General features: G+C 38.5%; 1 protein-coding gene across 1 annotated transcript; it reads right to left on the bottom strand.

Annotated features, from left to right (window-relative positions):
* Nucleotides 1-2,031: 2,031 nt before the first annotated feature.
* Nucleotides 2,032-14,439, bottom strand: LOC104079967 (photoreceptor outer segment membrane glycoprotein 2). The gene is made up of 4 exons (XM_009582185.1): nucleotides 14,233-14,439; nucleotides 8,799-9,467; nucleotides 4,182-4,428; nucleotides 2,032-2,596 (listed from the first exon to the last, which is right to left on the bottom strand). The coding sequence occupies exons 2-4, from the start codon at nucleotides 9,377-9,379 to the stop codon at nucleotides 2,330-2,332; spliced, it is 1,095 nt and encodes a 364-aa protein (XP_009580480.1). The 5' UTR covers nucleotides 9,380-9,467; nucleotides 14,233-14,439; the 3' UTR covers nucleotides 2,032-2,329.
* Nucleotides 14,440-18,224: the final 3,785 nt, after the last annotated feature.

Below are 18,224 nucleotides of genomic sequence, written 5' to 3'. Positions count from 1 at the left end.
GTTGACCGGCTGGTTAAGCTGTTTGATTCCCCCCAGGGTGCGGTTTGCCCTCTTGGCTGCCAGGGCACACTGCTGACTCGTATTGAGCCGGCTGTCGACCAGCACCCCCAGGTATATTCATATCAAGGATTTTCTTAGTATTTTTATAGATAGTTCTGTGAAAATGTTATCTCAATGCTCAGAAACAGTCAAAAGGGCAAGAAATGATAGGAATTCTTAGGAAAAGAAAAGGACAGAAGACCTATTTAGTTCATGATATCTTCAGCTCTATACAGTGTTGTTCATTTAAAAATAATAAATGGAGAAGAGTGATGAAAATTATCAAAGCTGTGAAACAACTTCCATAGAAGAAAAGGTTAAATAGCAACTTCTTCAACTTGGAAAGATAGGGCCAAGAGAGATTAAAATAGAGGATTGTAAAATCGGGAATGACGTGGAGGGAATAAATAAGGAATGACCATCAGCTACGTCTTACAGCAAGAATTAGGGGATACCTGATTAAGTTGTCAGGGAGTCAACAAGCAAAGAGAAGCAGTTTTTCAAACAATGCAGAATTGAATTGAGAGAAACTAAAATCTGAAGCTCATTGTTGTAAGTGTTTCGGATATCAAAAACATGAATGGGTTTAAAAAAATACTATGCAAATTCATAGGAAAAAAAATGTCCACTGAGATTTATTAAAACACAGTGATACAAATACCCTCTTTGTCACACCAAGTCCCAAACTGCTGTTTCCTGGGAGTTCGGAGGCTTTGTCAGGGAGAGAACCATTTTCTAATGGTCTTGCCTCTTATGTGCCTTTTGCAAAACATCTGCTGCAGGCTACTATGGCAGACAGACCCCATCTGTCCATTTTTCTTTTTAACATACTTAACCATAGGCCTAAAATTTTAAGCAGTGAAGCAATTGCATTTGAAATTATGATCATGCATATCGCCTGCTTGAATTACAGTACAGATTTGTACATCACACACTTTATTTACAATATATTCTTATAGTATAATTCTTGCTTATTCTAGTGTTATAGAAAACAACATTGTTTAGACAGGTAAAGGAATTTTTACTGTTACTTTCGCACAGTTTCAAAAGCAGGAATAGTTCTGCTCTGAATATCCCAGTGATACAACTTCTTTTACTCGATTATACACAAAGAATGCACAAGCTGTCCAAAGTTATATTCAAACAATGTATTATTCACAACAGTAACAAGTGAAATACTTTATTTGGTCGTTTATTCTGTATCGGTATGTTTTTCCCACTTACTATTAATGATGAATTACAGTCATAGGGCATCCTGTAACTACAATGTCTTGGGTGTAGAAGCCTTTCACTCCATGCATTCACAAAGTTCCTGAGCGCTGTACCAAGAGCGTGGTGGGAGATCTGTCAGTCTATCTTTGCCTTCACTGGTTCCAAATAATCCCTTATCTTCCAGCCCCTGGATCTATGTAAGTACTTTTGAAATTAGGAGCTTTAAAACATCTAGGATCATCAGTATTTGTTTTATGGGAAGTATTTGCTTGTTTTTAAATTTGTGCTATCGCATCCTACTTGGAATTTTAAATATCCCGGCATGAGCTGTCAATTAGTTTTCTTCAGCAGAGAACTCCTTTCAGCAGTACCCATTGACTTTCAGGGAGGTATGGCAGCTGGATTTCTCTAAACTATGGAGGGGGAAAAATGAAGAGATACTTCAGAGTATTTTGGGAAAAAAAAAGTTAAATATGTTATGCTAACTTTCATTGCCTTCAACTCAATTTCACCTAGCTAGTAGGTTCTTTTAGAAGGGCTGCAATATACGTATAATTGGGCTAAAATTTCCCCTATCCAAACTTGGACTAACAGAGTTTTCATTTCAGTTTTTGTCTTTTTTTTAAAGAATCTTTTTATCCAGTGTAATAATTTATTTTGGGATTTCCCTGCTGCTGGGATTTCTATAGATGTAATGACAGTAATGACAAACTTTCTTGGTACATAGTAGACCAATCTGTATGTTAGTAGATGTAGATCCATCCTATCTGGAACATTTGCTCATGCATAATGATTATTCTGACATATTCAGACCATGACAGAAGCATGTAAGCAAGGGAGAGAAAGTGGGGGAAAATTCTCTAAGTTTGTTTTGTGTAGTGTTGAAAATCAGGGATTTCACAAGAATGAGTAAAAATCCAGCCAGAGAAGTATCAGCATTTTTAGAGCTGTTGCCAGTCTGAGGTTTGTTCAATTGTCTTATTAGTTTTCCTACCTTTTTTTCCCCACCAGTGAAAAATCTGGTAAGATTGTAATATGTCAAAGCTACACTTGTGATGTCATTTCTTTGAAGACATGCCTAGCTAGCTGTGGGGATAGGTTTTGTTGTAACATTGGTTTTGCCACAGTTTGTGTTTTGAACATCAATGTTGGGGTCGTTCATGCCTGAGACAGTGGAGATCTGATTGGCTTTGCCGAGGTTCTTAATGATATTGATGTTGTATTTGGCAGTTTCCACAAAGCTGTTTTCTAGTAACCAACCATCTGATTCACCCTCCAAATCTCCTAGCAGAAGGACATTCTTCATTGCTGTTTGTAGGTACCGGACACCAATAAGTACAGAGAGCTGTAAGAAACAGTTAATGGTTAAACAGAGAGTTTAAATTACAGCCTCAATCCTACCACTAAGTCAGCTTTCTGACTTGTGTATTTACAGGCCTAATAATTAATATTGAGTAAAGCAGACAAATTCTTTATCCCAGCAATATATCTAACCACTCTCCCAATTAATTACATTTTTTAGAAAGAAAAATACCAGGGAGAGATTGATTGATTCTTTCTCCATTCTTCAGGTTAGCATTCCCACTTGCATGTTATTAGCACACAAATACAAGTAGAATTACTTGAGAGCACTGCAACCTCCCACTTGCATGTTATTAGCACACAAATACGTAGAATTACTTGAGAGCACTGCAACCGCAGAGACTACAACTAATTGATGTAGAATGGATGATCAATTAATGGAACCATCAGTCACTGGGTAAAAAAAAATGTAAATTGTAGCCTGTTAATTTCTATGGATTTTTTTTCCACTGACCCAAAAATGTAAATTGTAGCCTGTTAATTTCTGTGATTTTTTTTCCACTGACCTTGATTAAGTTGGTATTTCCTCCAAGGAGTTTAATTATTCATATGTAAGCCATATGTGTCCTACATGCTAATGCATTAAAATCAGGAAGGATGGCCTATAGCAGAGGCTCAAGTATAAGTTTAGGAAAAAGCCCCACTTCCATAGTTCTGTTGGAATCGAGATCAGCGTGCCCAGCTTGTCAACATTTAAGGGAGCACAGAGAGCCGGCTCACAGCTTTTTCATGTGCTGCCAAAGGCCTGTTGTTTCTGGCACCAGCACCCCTTCTAGCACTGCTTGAGGACCGTTGTGAACTATTTTAATTATAGTGCAATATTTATGCAATAGAGCAATAATCAGAAACCTAAAACTTCTTAAAAAGGGAAGAAAACCATATTTTAGCCTATGTCATTGGGGGGTCCTTTACCTGCGGCTGACAACATCCAGGCAACTTTCTTTACAGATGCCAGCAGAAAGACTACATCTTTGCAGGTGTATACGCTTCCCTGTGATATACTTATTTTGACTGCATAATAAGCAGTCTAATCTACATCTAAAAAGGTATGCCATGTTTGCAAGTACTGTCTAGATGGTGAAGCTATGTCATGTCAAAGGGAGGCTTTGAGATATTAATAGTTACGCTCAATTTTTACTACAAATAAAATTAACGTATTCAGCCAAAGGCCTGCTCACATTTTGTATATTCTTTGTTGACTTAAACCAATCCTCAGACTTCTCACCTAATTTCCTTGCAGTTGTGTCACTGCATGTATCGTCCTGTATCGATCCCATAAATGCTTCAGGGAAGGGAATAAGCCATAGTCTATTGAAAAAGCTCTGTAAATATACAGAATTACATATATCATTTCTAATAGTTCTTACCTTCAGTAAGATTTGCTTCTGCTCTGGGGACTTTGAGAAAGTTGTCTGTACTAAAGGAAGTTCTGCAACATTCTTGAAGTGATTGTGGACTTTATATTAGATACTGAGGCACTTCTCATATGCTACACCATAGTTGTTTCCCACCCTAGAGAGCTGGAAGTCTCTGATTAATCTGACACAAACCATTTTTATAAGACTTACCTCAAACAGCCAAATAAACAATGCTGCAATACCAATGGATCTCATAATAGCTGTATAGTAATCCAGCAGGGCCTCTCTGCACCCCTTCACCCAGATATTGAGCTCCTCTGTCAGAAAATCGTAGTTGTAGTGAGCACTGTTGTTTGTCAGCTGGTACTGGATACAGGGCCGAGGGGAGCTTGGGTTGCAGCAGCTGAAGGGTACTCCATCCACCAAGAACTTTCCATCAACGTTGCTCTTTAGACGGCTGTGAGAGGACGGAAAGTTTGGGCATTACAAATCTGGTATCAGCAGCAGATACATCTGTGATTTTTATAAAAGGATATAATGCAAGTCTGCTGCGATGTAGGCCTCTCCAATGTAACAAGAGGAAAATGGGAATATACTTCCAACTGGAAAAGTTGCTTACCGCAGGAAAACTAAATTTTTCATTTGCTGTATTTCTTAAGTGTGGTATCAGCACAGTATCTCACGTGGTTCTTGGTACTGTGCGTGCAAGATGTGGATTCAGTGTTCACGGAGATGTTGCCTTTTTAGGTATCTTTGCACTGAAAATACTAAAGACACTTTCTGAACTTGTTTATCTTGGTGGACCTCTAATGGAAGTTATGGCTCTAGAAATCCTGTGTTTCACTACTGGATTGATTTTCAACACAAACATTCTATAAGAGAGAACCTAATACAAGAACAACTTTGCATGCCACAGGAACCACTGGAAATTGTCCGCTGGCATTTCATCATTGTACCTATGTGCAGCGGCTGGTTCGGCACATGTTTTGAGACTAATTCACAAGGGAGTTTCTACTTCTTGTAACTATACTTCTTGTAACTATACTTTTTGTAACTATACTTTTTGTAACTTTTGAAAACGTTTGTATTTATTGCTAAAAATTATTCCTTTCCCTCCCCAATAAGATCAGGAGAAAAACAAGTGGGAAAAGAGGAAAGATAAAGAAATAGGAGGGAGAAAAAAATCATAGGATGGAAGGAGAACACCAACTCAGATTAATCAAGAGTTTCTGGAACAGTTAAATGAATCCTTGACATCCATTTTCCTTGTATTACCTGCTGTTTAGCTAGTGCGTCCTTGTGAGGACTTCTGTTTCCAAGCAGGCTCTGCAGTGAGAGAGACCTTCCAGAAATTGGAGAGTACGTAAGATGTTAAGAGATGCTCTCACACTTTGGGGAAATAGCCTGTAAGCATCTATTTTCATGCTCATTGCAAAAGGCTTATTTCCTGAGACAGCCCCACAGCTGAGAACCATGGCCTGTTTTAATGAAGCCCATGCCCTTTAGCCTTTGTTAGGGAGCCAGAATACATGAAAGACAACTTTCTCTTAGATATCCAGCTTTCACCATTTGCTAACAGTAGAATTTTTAATATTTTCCAAAACTTATCCTCATTTATTAATGTTTACAAATCGTATTTTCCTGTTCCACTACAGAGGATCTAAATTAAAGGGAAGGAAGTCATCACAAGAAGCTCATCAGGTGAACAGAAGAAGCAGGAAACTCTGCGGTCCGGTGTTCTTTTGGCATTTTGGGACTAAATGTATCCTTCAAAAGACACATAAGCTGCTACGAAAGTCTGTATTTGTGGCTGTGCTGGGATGGCAGAATAATTGCCTTCATTTTATTGCTGTGGGCCAGCTAAATACAACCTCCTTCCTTTTTTTTTTTCTTTTTTTTTTTGGGTGGTGGTGGTGGTGTGTGTTGTGTTGCTCAACATTCTGCCAAAAATATCTTCCTCAAAGATCTTTCCAAGTAAATCAGTAAGTTCATCTGCCATTTCCCAGCTAGGTGGGGTTAGGCATGAATTCCTCTCCATTTTAAAGTCTAGCTCTTCATTTTATGGCCATCATATTCCTGGTAACGACAACAGAATGAAACCAATGCAAAAGAACCTAAACCACTGAAATCAGACTTAAGTGTGCAAGCAGTGTAACAGGCACAGGCAAAACCACTCCCTGGGAGGGAAACAAGGAAGGGAGCCAGAGAGGTACAAAATGGAAGGCTTGAATGCGGGAGGCGAAAAGAAGCCTCACAGAGGGAGGAGAGGAAGGCCGGCACGTTGTGAAAGGGGAGCTTTTACCTGGGCCAGCAAAATGCCCTGTATATTTCAGTGACATGACCCAAATATAGTACAGCATCTAAAATGGTTAAAATACAGTCTCTTAAACTAAGTCTTAAGCTTTTCTTTTGATTCCAAGCATCAATTTAATTTTTTTTTTTCTTCCTGTCACATGTTATAAAGAGGAACCTTCTTTCTACTGCCAACAATAGCAGTTTCCAGACTTGGGTTATGTCCCCCTGCATTCTGTTTCCTCTACTAGCGGCAAATTAAAGAATGATGTATCTTGGTACTGTTAGGAGGGAAGACCTTGGTAACAGAGCTGAGGGAGTGAGACATTCACTGCTCTTTGTTGTTGCAATTCAGAGTTGTTGTGGTATTGTAAAGCAAAACGTGCTTTCAAGACTATAAAAAGAAGATTTTTACCCAACCAAAGCAATGATAGGATTGTACCGCTGTAATCTGCCTCAGCCTCCTACCGTTCCCATTGATTCTCTCCATTTCTTGTCACATTGTGGTGCTGGCAATGGAGATATAGAAGAGAGGGGAGGGAAGAGGACTATGAAGGAAGGTGAAAAGTTCAGTTTTGCAAAGGTTACATGTGAATTGACAGTATGTCAGTTCTCAACAGCTTTGCCTCTTAATCTACCAACTACTAATTGACATACAGTACAAGATGAAACCAAGAAAAATATTTGGTTCCTTCTCCATCCTTTCTGAACATTACCAGCTGGACTTTGGTTCTAACGATTTCATATCAAATGTTTCACTACCGGATTTTTGGAAATCATAGTATAATTTGGTTATACAGCACCAACTTGGATTCTAGCAACCAAGATGGAATTATCCAACTTACATATAGTAAAAGAAATTCTGCAGTGTAATTACTTTCCTCACAGATATTTCATTGGCATCTTCTGCCTACATGAGGCAAAACTTACCTGACAGTGTATTTTCAAAATAATGGCAGGGTGCAGGTGACCCTGCAGAAGAAAACGAAGGTTAGCTAAGACCCTGCGTAAAATATTACTGTTTCTGCATGTCTCTCAGAAATAAAAGGCAGTATATTTTACTTTTGTCCTCACAATAAGATACTACTCTTAAGTTCCTGTGGACCATCTTTGTTGTCATGCCACTTTTCAGTGTAGAATCAGGCTTCAAAACACCTCGTGGGTTGGTCTGCTTTGTGTCACTGTTGCTTTCCAACTTCTCTCTCGAGAACACTTGTTCTAAAGCTTGCTTTATTTCCACAGCCAACTGCCTTACGCATGCTGATGCCCTTGTCCGTATTCTCCTAGGTCCTGTCCTCTGGTATATTTGAAGCTCTGTATCTATGCTTTGCTATAATGACAGTTTCAAGTTGCAAATTCTGTGAAAATAAGATCTTTGACCTCCCTTCATCTGGCTTTATTGTCACTGATTTTTGAGTTCAACAAAGCAGAACACTGGACAAATGCCAGTCAAACTTCTTGTGTTTGTCTTTCCCAGGAATATATAGCTCCTTCGCTCTCGTCAGTGAGACTTTTTTTCAGCTTTAGAAAAATTATTACATATTAGATTGTCTACTTTTAAAACATTTTTATTGTTACCTTTTCTATTGTCTCTAAGAATTACCAGACTCCTCTTCTTGAGCATGTAACTTCACAATTGCTATATCATGTGAAGCACCACCAAAAAAACCCCCCAAATTTCAAGGTGTTTTCTCCTTTTTTACGCAGTGTATGTGGTGTTGGCAGTTTCTCACACGTGAACATATAGACTTGAACCTGGATTTGTGAAGTCTAATATCTTGAAGGAGAAAGATCTTTCAGCATTTAGGACTGACCGTGCAATGTATTGATATACAATCCTTTTTTCTTTCCATCATCAGCTCACTATCATTGAAATTTTGAGGTAGCTAATTGACACATTAAAAAGGAAAGACACATCTTTGCTTTGCTTAGCATCCCTAAAAAGTTAGCAAAAGGCAATTTCGGTTGTGCATGTAGTTAGCATATTTTGTGAGTAACGCGGTCATTCTACGTTTTTTTGATTGAGACAAAGATCCAGCAGAAATTAGTATCTACTTGGCTTTGTGAGGTGTATGCTAGAACCCCAGAATGAATAAATATAAACGGAAGGATGCTTTTTGGCTTGGTACTTCAGGTTTTTTTTGTTTTTAGAGGGAGCATATGGTCTAGACGAAGTGTTATTCCCACCATTATCCACTAAAGGTTACTACATTAGTTAAAATATGATGGTATTTGTGAACACGCCTATGACCAAAGAAATGTTATCTCTTCTTGAGTTAGACCCATTACCAGAGTTATTTAGAATGATCCTTGAGAGAAGCCTTCTAGCCACAGGATGCTGTTTTAATAAGGAGGAAAAACACTGCCAGAATTTTTGGCTGATGGCAGAGAACAAGCAGTTTTGCCATATTCTCTTTAATGCCAATGCATCTCAAGATCTTTTGACGCTACTGTTACTTACTTTCTGTTCAATACAAATTCTTCTTGCATGAGGCTTTTTCCTAGGATTTTTTGTAATGACTAGTACATACTTACTCCAGAACTTCCTTGGAAGCCATATTCAGATAACGAGCAGATACCCACTGAATTTCAAACCAGTCTCTAAAGCCATTGTTTCCACAGCATTGGAATCCAATTTGTAGCATGTCCACTGTTTTCTTTAAGAAACATCGTCCAGGTATGTCTGTGTCCTTATAGAACTTAATAGCATCCCTCAGTCCCAGATAGAGAGACTCTTCCAGCTCGTTCCTCATGGTATAGCACATGAGAGCACCCACCAGGATGCAGAAGGTAAAACAGAAGGTACATATGATGTATGGAAGCATAACTAGTTTCCATCGAGAGAACTTGTTGGCATCTGAGCAGTCATAGCAGATTTTGCCACCCAGAAAGTTGATGATACATGCTATGACTCCTACAGAGATCAGCATGTTGGGGACAGAGTTAACGTCCCCTTTTGCCATCACTTCGTTGCGCTTCTTGATCTCTATTTTCAGAAAGAGGCCAAGACTGAAGAGAATGATCCCGCTCACTACAGAAACCCAGTTGAGGATCCATAAGATCTGAGCCAATTTGTCCCTCTTAGTTTTGGTGAATTTTACTTTGAGGACAGCCATAGTCAGATCAGCATTAGGAAGAGAAGCGTAGGTCAAGGAAAGCTCGTAAGCTGATTAGGAGCATGTATCCAAGGCATGCAGTAGACATCTGAAGAAGAGAGAGAGAGATTACTGTCTGTTTGACTGGGTATTTATAGAGACTACAGAAAACTTCCTGTACAGCCTCACGCACTCCGAGACCTGCCAAGGGAGTGCCCCAGTGAAATGTATTGCTTAAATTTCATACAATACAAACCGCTTAAGAAAATAATTCTAAGGACTGACTAGAGCGATTAAAAATAAGTGAACAGTAGAACCAATGAACTCTGGATTCCTTTGGATTTTTGTCTTGAGAGCAATTTTCTGTGCAGATTTTCTGATATCTAGAAGTGAGCTGATCTGTTGTCCTTCCCTCCAGGAGACTCATGGTGCCCTTCCCTTCTACTCATTGCCCATATTTTCTTGATAATTCTAGGAATTTATAATTACTGAGTCATGGTCAGATTTGCGTTCAAAAGTTGCTAAGTAGGACAAACAAGTACATATATACAGCATAATCACATAAGCCTTTTTTCCATATGGAAAAAACATGAAAATAGCACCACAAACACAGTATCCTATAGGTGTTTTTAGGCATTTCATTGATTATGTGCAGTAAAACATGATTTCGCTAGCAAAAAGCAGTCTTATTCCTACACTTATACTACTAAGATATGATCACTCTGGCAAAAACTGAAGGGGGAACTGACTGGTTATCCACACACAAAAAATGTTCAACAAATAGTTAAACTATCAATGACTTCGTTGGTTTTCTAGAAAATATTATCAACATTTTATTAGATTTTAAGTGCTATGACCTGAATATACTACTGGTGAGCAAACCATCCTCCACTGCATTTTTCTACTTGGTCTGGCATAAAAGCACTATCATTTTTATGTGAAGTAACGTATCACCTTACAAAAAAAAGCAGAACATCTTCACACCTTAAAAAAAAAATCAGCAGTTTAAGATGCTCTATTTCTTTCTCTACCTGATTGCCCTCCCTTCCTTTCTGAAAGTTCTTATTAAAAACAGTTTTTGGAATAGCATGATGTATTTAATGATGCCTATTTAATCCTTAGGGAATCACCGTTACTGTCTTAACTTCTGCTCCTGAAGCTAAAGTTGCTTGTTCTTTCCCTTTGTCCAGAGAACTGTGACAATCACACCTTATTCCAACTCTCCTACCCCCTGTAGACTGGTTTTCTTTCTGAGTCCCCCATATTCCAGTCAGAATCCTAAAGTTCATTCCTGGTTGCACTTCCTGCAATAACCTTGACTTCTTCACTGCCCATTGGAACTGCTTCCATTCTCCCATCTGAAGAAGACTCTGCAGTCCCAAGGGACACCAGAGTATTTTTTTGAAGGGGAACTATTTGAAAAATGACAGGAAACTACTCAATGTGTTTAGTAATTTATATCTTGTATATTTTTTTAGCTTGTTTTTGATACACCTGCTCTTATGTTATTAACAATCCTTCAATAACTTTCCCATGTGATCTAAGACTCTCTTATTTTTCTCTCCAAAGATCACAATGATGGGCATAAAATATATTCAGAGAGACTCCCCCCCTCCCCACCCCAGTTTTCAAATCTGGTATTTCAGAGTTTCACAGCTGAAGGAGGACTTCCGTGTTTCAAGGTCTGTCTTCTTTTCCCAGCTACTAGTGGATCTAAGAAAAGATACCATCTTTCCCAGCACTTTCAACCTGGCCTCTCTGCAACACTACCGATAACTTCTCCTGTGCACCTCTCCAGTTATATCGCAATCACAGGCAGAAAGCAGCTAATAACATCCCAGATGTAAAACCTGTTAGAGCTGGAGACAATGTGTTTTTTGTGTACGTGATGTGGATGTAGAACTATGCTGCAGTACCTCAGGATCAAACCATGAACTTTTACCCTTCTTCAGTGCTTCCGATGCTTTGTGATTGCCTTTCCTCGACATGTGCAAGATACATAGAGCTCTCCTTTCTTTCCTCCCCACAAAACCTGCTCTCAGCATGGTCTTGTACTAATTCAGTAATTTTCATTAGAGTGATTTTATACCATACAGTTACGTATTTATGTGATTATACAGTCATCTAATTCCACTAATACAATGGCATTTATAAACAGTAAAACATAATCCTGTAAATTTGGGGAAATAGAGAAGTGTAAGCAGCTTTATTCATGTATAATTTTTTTTAAGCTAGTAGCCTTCATCCGAATAAAACCGGTATCAGCTATAACAGCATGAAAGCTACCTGCAGACAAGAAGTAGGGCTGTACAGAAGTAGGGCTACACCTACCCACTACACCTACCCACTTCATCCTTAAGCAATGAAGCTTAACATTGGGTAAGCAGATTGTTGCAGAGTACAGTTTGAAAAGGTAATGGTAGCCCAGAGTCTTCATCTGTATATGTTGGAAGGAATCAGTTCTATTTGTACAAGCAAGGAATAGGTTGTTCCATTCATAGTAGGATATGGTTTAGATATCTTCATGCATTTGAATAGTAAAACATTTTAATTCCTGTGAGATCTAATTAATTCATGTTGCATTTATTTTCTTCTGCCTTTAGAGAGGAAAATAATTCCCCTCAAAACTATTCATCTCTCTGTATCTTTTGTACAATACACAGAACAGTGTGCAAAATGCACAGTATTTTCCCTTACTGGTCTTATTTCCAAAGGTGTTGAGGCCAGCAGCTCTCTGACTTTAAAAACAGGTTCCTAGTTGTTAAGGCTGATTATCAGTTATAGGTGAATATTGATTGTGATCATATTGTGATAATCATATTGATTATCATGATGAAATACTGATTATTGATAGACACCTCTGTACAAACAAGTCCAGAGAACAGTCATTTATAAAATGACAACACTTTCTTCACACTATTCTTCTATGCTATCCTTCAGACCTCATTTAAAAAGATCATGCTCTGCTGGCACAGAATTAAGCCTCCATATGAATTCAGCCCACAGCCTGTCCGCTAAGCCTGGAGACAGTATCTTTGATTGCTTCACCAGTTAAGCAGTTCATGACTTGAACTTAAATAGCTGTGGATGGCTGCTGCAAATAGGTTTATTTGCCCCTGATACTCAGGTCTCAGAGCTCATAATAGAGAGAATCTGTTGTGAAATTTCCTAGCTGCTGATAAGCAGTTCACGTTCAATGGCCAGTGTATATGAATGCATCACTCATTCTTCATTTCTATTAAATATATGTGTGTGTATTTGCAAAATGCCTCTAAATTGTTAGGCACGCATATAGCGTCACTGAGAACACCTTACTTGCCAAACATCTTTTGCTTTAACATTTGAACAAAAGTTGTAAACAGTTCTACCTTTACTTAAAATTCATCTGCTCAAGAGGTATTGTTGATTTTGGAAGATGTAAATTTAAGACTTCCTGTCATATTCTAACCATATAGAAATTTGAAGCTGAATTCCATAAGCAGGGATACATTCAATCTCATGTACCTATTCTGATATAGCTCCCTCCCCCATTTCCAGATGCCTGAAGTTAAAAAAATGAAAAATTTATGTGCAAGAGCAACCCTCCTAGTAAGTCCTTGCCTCCAGTAATTCTCACATGGTATTTCCAGCTTGCTTGGTGCAATTTTAGTATTGTTACAAGACCAGATTTCACAGAATATTCACATTCATCTAACAGAGGTACCCACACCACAGTCTGCCAGTGGTATAAGATCTGCTATTTCATATGAGCGATACTGCCAGAGGAAAGGGGGAGAACGACTGGTTGGTGTAGTGCAGTGACCACACATTGACTGACCCTGGCTGTCACTAATATACCTGGGATTGCACAAAGGATCTTTGGGACAACTGTGCTTCTCGTGGAACTTTGAGTGCATCAAGTCTAAGACAGAAGAACAACTTACCTTCTTTCTTCCTGACAAATTAGTCTATAGGAAACACTAGTCGGAAGGTCTAGTGTTCCCAGCTTCTACACGGGTATTTCTCTTGAGATTATTTTTTCCTACGCTAACAGTTTACTGAATTTATTTTAGGTAATGAGAAGACCTTCTTCCCATCATAATGAATTTTGTAAATACACCATAACATTATTTTTTCCCTAACTGTTCAATGAAGTATTGAATATATTTATTAGTGTAAGATGTATTGCAACATGCATACTGCCCCATAGTAATATTTTTTAAGCACCATGAAGAAATTTCTTCCAGCTGAAAGAACTGAAGTGCAGTTATGAGCTAGAAGTGTCATTGTCTTGTCCTGCAATGTGTATCTTTTCTTCTCCAAGTTATATTTGCCAGTGGGCTACTGTAAAACCACAACCGCTCCTGGTAGTTCAGTGGAACTAAGATCTCTATCAAAGTTCTTAGAAACACATCTCACCATTGCACATGAGCCACTCCAACGTTTTGAAGCCTATACACACAGACATTTTCTCCCCAGCTATGGGAGAGGAAGCTGGATTTTATTCTGTAAAAGGAGAAATATTTCTTTCAACAGAAGGCGGCCAATAAATGTGGAAATCTCTTCCATATTATCGATACTGTTCTCAAGCTTTCCTTGTCTAACTCACTTGAAACACAGCTTCCTTCAGCATACTGTAGCTTTTTGCTTTCAAGATGCCACTTACCTGTTCCTTTGTATTCAAATTCCCCTAAGTACATAGAACAAGACATAGCACAGCTATTTATTTGTTTATAAAATTTACTTATTAGATGCAAATTGTCCAAAGAAATTTGGCTTGCAGTTTTGTCATAAACAAACCATAAACAAATCTTATCTCACCAAGTTCACTAAAATCTGCCATTTTACCTAAACACACATTCCTATCTTGACTTATTATAAAAGAAACCACTAACCTGCTTCAGAGGACTGAACAAGATCTCAAAACTGGTAACTTGCTGAGTACAGGGGAGAAAATACCTGGATCAGGCATCCTGAGGAAGAGTGAAGTACTGATTTCTTGATGTTTGTGTAGTTCTTCTGTCTTTACACTGACTCACCAATGGAGATGGAGAAAAAGACTTCAACTCTCCTGCCCGTGCTAATCTCTCTCATCTCTAATCGTAGCTAAGAGATTTATTTCAAGGTTCTTATGCCACCAGGTTAAATCCTGCAAAACAGGCCAATTAACTGAGTGTGAACCGAGATCTCACTGACAAAATGGATTTCTAGTAACTTCTCTTACCTTTTTACCCCCCAGAGATTTGGGCTAGTAAGCAACAGAGACTGTTCTTCAGTACCTGCTAATGTCTTCATTAGTTCTTAACAATAAATATGGGTCCAAAAGAGAGAAGAATGAGAATAATGAAACTTTGTGCTTCTGTGGGAAGTGAAAATCTATCTTAGGCAATCATAATTTACATTCACTACTATGTGCCTTACCCATCATTCCATATTTTGTTGCTTTGGATGGAATTGTCCGTCCTCTGTGTATTGACTGCGACTGTGTCCAAGAAAGGAATTCAAGTAACCAAGAGCAGTTGGATCATCCTGTATGACTCACAGTAGATTCTGGTTTGGGAAGCTTTCCAGGTTCAAGAACAATCTAGTAGAAACCTCTGTCCTAGAGTCTTAAAAGCTTTATCCCAAGCCAGAAGCAAAAGCATCTTGTCCTCTGGCATTTCTGAGCCCAGCATGTAGCAATTTGTGGGATGGACATGGCTGGGTTCAACTAGCAACAATAGTGGCAACAAGCTGAGTCTGCAGCAATGTGTGATCAAGTTAGTGATGATGTTGGTACCAGAACTGAATCACTAAGCAGGATCAGGTTTGGTCTATAGGGTCCATAATACATCAGCACAGCAGAGAGAGTTCAGTGAGCACGCACGCAAGGGACCCTGCACCAGGGATTGTGATGCATATGAATATTCTCAGAAGCATAAGCTGTCCTCGCCCAGCTAATGATGAACAATAAACCGATACCATGATATTACTGTGATTCCAACTGTGTATTCTGGGAATACACCTGCTCACCTCATTTACGGTCTCATGCTTTTGTAAAGATAGACACCCCTTTACATGCATCAGTATTATCACATTTATTATCAGGGAAAGGTGAAAGATTAGTTATCAGTGCAACTCAGTCTATCAAAGTCTTGAGTAAAGCAGAGACTATCTAACTACAATATTCTAAGAAGAAAAAACAATTAAGACTTGTTCACTTGCCATTTTATACATTACTACGTGGAAGAGGAAGGCTCGTAACTGCCAGTGTCACTCTGTGCCTCCATGGGGTGAAAAATCCCAAGGACATGTCCCAATAGGATAAAGTCATACAATGAAATTCTTTCCCTTTTCAGTTTTTCTGATACAATCAAACTCATAACTAATGTTTATGCCAAAAGCTCCATCCAACAATGCATCGTCTGGTACCGTATGGCAAACTTATACAGAGCCGCTTCCTTGACGTGTGGGGGGTCCGTGGAGCCATACAGGCTCAATGTGCCTTTTGCTGGCAACTTCAGAAAAGTTCAGAAAAATATAATTTACTGTACCTTCACCTTTTGAAAGAAAGTATCTGAAGTGGGGCTTCCAGCTTTCTATCTTGCTTAAGTGCTGATGTACAGCACATCCAGGAAACTTCAGATCAAGAGCATATGTGATACGTCTGGGACATGTTGGACCTACTGCATAAGGACCACACAAATGCTTGCATATGATCAAATATACCCCAACTGCATTGAATTAGTCCTGTGCACATGGATCATTTATGCTTTGGACTTGCTGTACTCATGCAGACCACAAGGAATATGTTAGATCTGTTCAAATGTGTACATTTGTGTACAGATAACTCTATGGCGCATATTCAACAGGTATAATATATTCCTTGTGGACAGCACAAATACACAAATGTACACATTTGCCTGGGATTTTTGAGCTATTGCTCTGGCTGGGATATGATATATTAGAAATCTTGGACAAATGTCTGAAATTCTTTTCTATTGACTGAAATGATCGAACCAGATATTGAACCAGAAAAAGTTCACGTGAAAACCCTCCACATCTGTGGAACTCCAGACATACGTTATCCCTGAGTATTAGAAAATGTTATTGCCTCAAATACCTACAAGTAGAAAAATGCACTTTCCCTGTTGTTGCTTTGCAATATAAACCTAGTACTTGCATGCATGAAAGAAAGCAAGCAGAAGATGGCAGTGCTGCTGTATGTAGTTTTTTCTACAATGCCAAGTAAGAAGCGTTCTTTTATTTGCGTTAGAGAGATTAGAGGTCACTCACACAGCTACTGGAAGCTCAGGAATGCATCATTGTAAGAAATAACTTAAATCCAATCTTAATGCAATTAGAGGTCAATGCTACCTGTATTTTTTATTCCATCTCATATTGGGAAATGGTTTCAGCTGCAAAGTTAATATTAAAAGTTGAATTATTCAGAAATCAGTTTTGGTTTATGGTAATCTATAACTAACCATGATGCACTTTCTTACAGACCTGCTGGGAAGCCTGGACACCAAGACCATAATGATAGAGTAGCATTTTGTAACTCAGCAGGAGCGGTTGTACATGTGGGTCTGCCATCTATCACCCAGTGGTGTAGAAAGAAAACACACACCTTCCTGCTAACAGTGGAGATCGCTGTGCTGTAGCTTTAGATCTAAAAGAGGTAAATTTAACAAATGTTTGGCCAATTACTTATCTGTTTAGTACCATTCATACATGTATGTTCACAAGCAAGGACATATGTGTTATGAATTAGCCTAATTAAATAGCTAGTTGGGATGATGCATGCTGCAAAATTTAATTTTACATCCAGTTTCCAAAAATTAATGTTTTATTTTTATATTTGGATGGCTTTCAATTTCATCTTGTATTTAATGCAAATGATAGATAACTAATGATAAGAGATTTTGGAGTAATGGACTAAAACTGGAGGCACTTGGTAAGTCTGACACAAGCAGGTACTATACAAATTTTCTTTAACACGTCAGTGCTTCAGAGGGAGAGTCTGTATTCAGGAAGAGATTCTCGCTGATATGTGTAATAGGGAGAGAGTATGAAAAAGGGAATTCAGACCATCTGGTTTTTTTGGCTTTGTAAAGTTGTGAACCACATGGTAGATACTGAGAGGTATAAGTTATTAGGCAAATAGAAGCAATGGGATCTTTGCAGAATATTCATCTCTCAATTACATTTTTGAGCTCTTAGGAAGGAAGTATAGTGGTATCTAGATGATTATGGTTGCTTTAGTTAGATGAAGATACCTAAGTTAAATCACAACATTTGAAATTCTTATGGAATTGCAGAGTTGGCAGAGGGCATGTCAAAACTCAGCAGCAAGAGGTAATGGGGATAGACAGTAATTTAAGAGAACCCAGTTTGTACATTAGAATGCCACAAAGCTTATTGCAAACTAAGTCAATTATATGTTTTTACAACTACAGCTATACACTGTACTACAGTTGTGCCAGAAGACCCGCTATACTACGTTCCATGCAAAATACAAATACTGTAACTGTAGCTCATTTAATTGCCTGAAGAACGTCACAGAATAAATGAATCAGAGAAAGAAGTATTATAATTTTCATTTTTCAGATGTTTAAAGGTTGTAACAATATGGATGCTGGAGCCAGCCTCAGGCAAAAAGGAAATTATAGCAGATTTGCATGAACTGCACTGCACATGTACTGCTAGTCTTCAGGGCTCCCGTATATTCTGGGAAACACCATACAGGTACCTATCAAGCTGGCTCTCATTTCAATCCATAGGAGCTGTAATGTCCATAACCTCTGAGTCATCCACTCCTGACTCATGGTGAGTCATTACAAATGGAAAACTAAGGCACAGAAGTAGTTTATTCACCTTAAAATCAGACCAGCAGTCTATGGTAAAG

Source organism: Fulmarus glacialis, unplaced genomic scaffold (genome assembly GCF_000690835.1).
Source record: "Fulmarus glacialis isolate BGI_N327 unplaced genomic scaffold, ASM69083v1 scaffold41717, whole genome shotgun sequence".
NCBI classification, from domain to species: domain Eukaryota; kingdom Metazoa; phylum Chordata; class Aves; order Procellariiformes; family Procellariidae; genus Fulmarus; species Fulmarus glacialis.
This window is presented reverse-complemented; position numbering and strand designations above follow the sequence as displayed.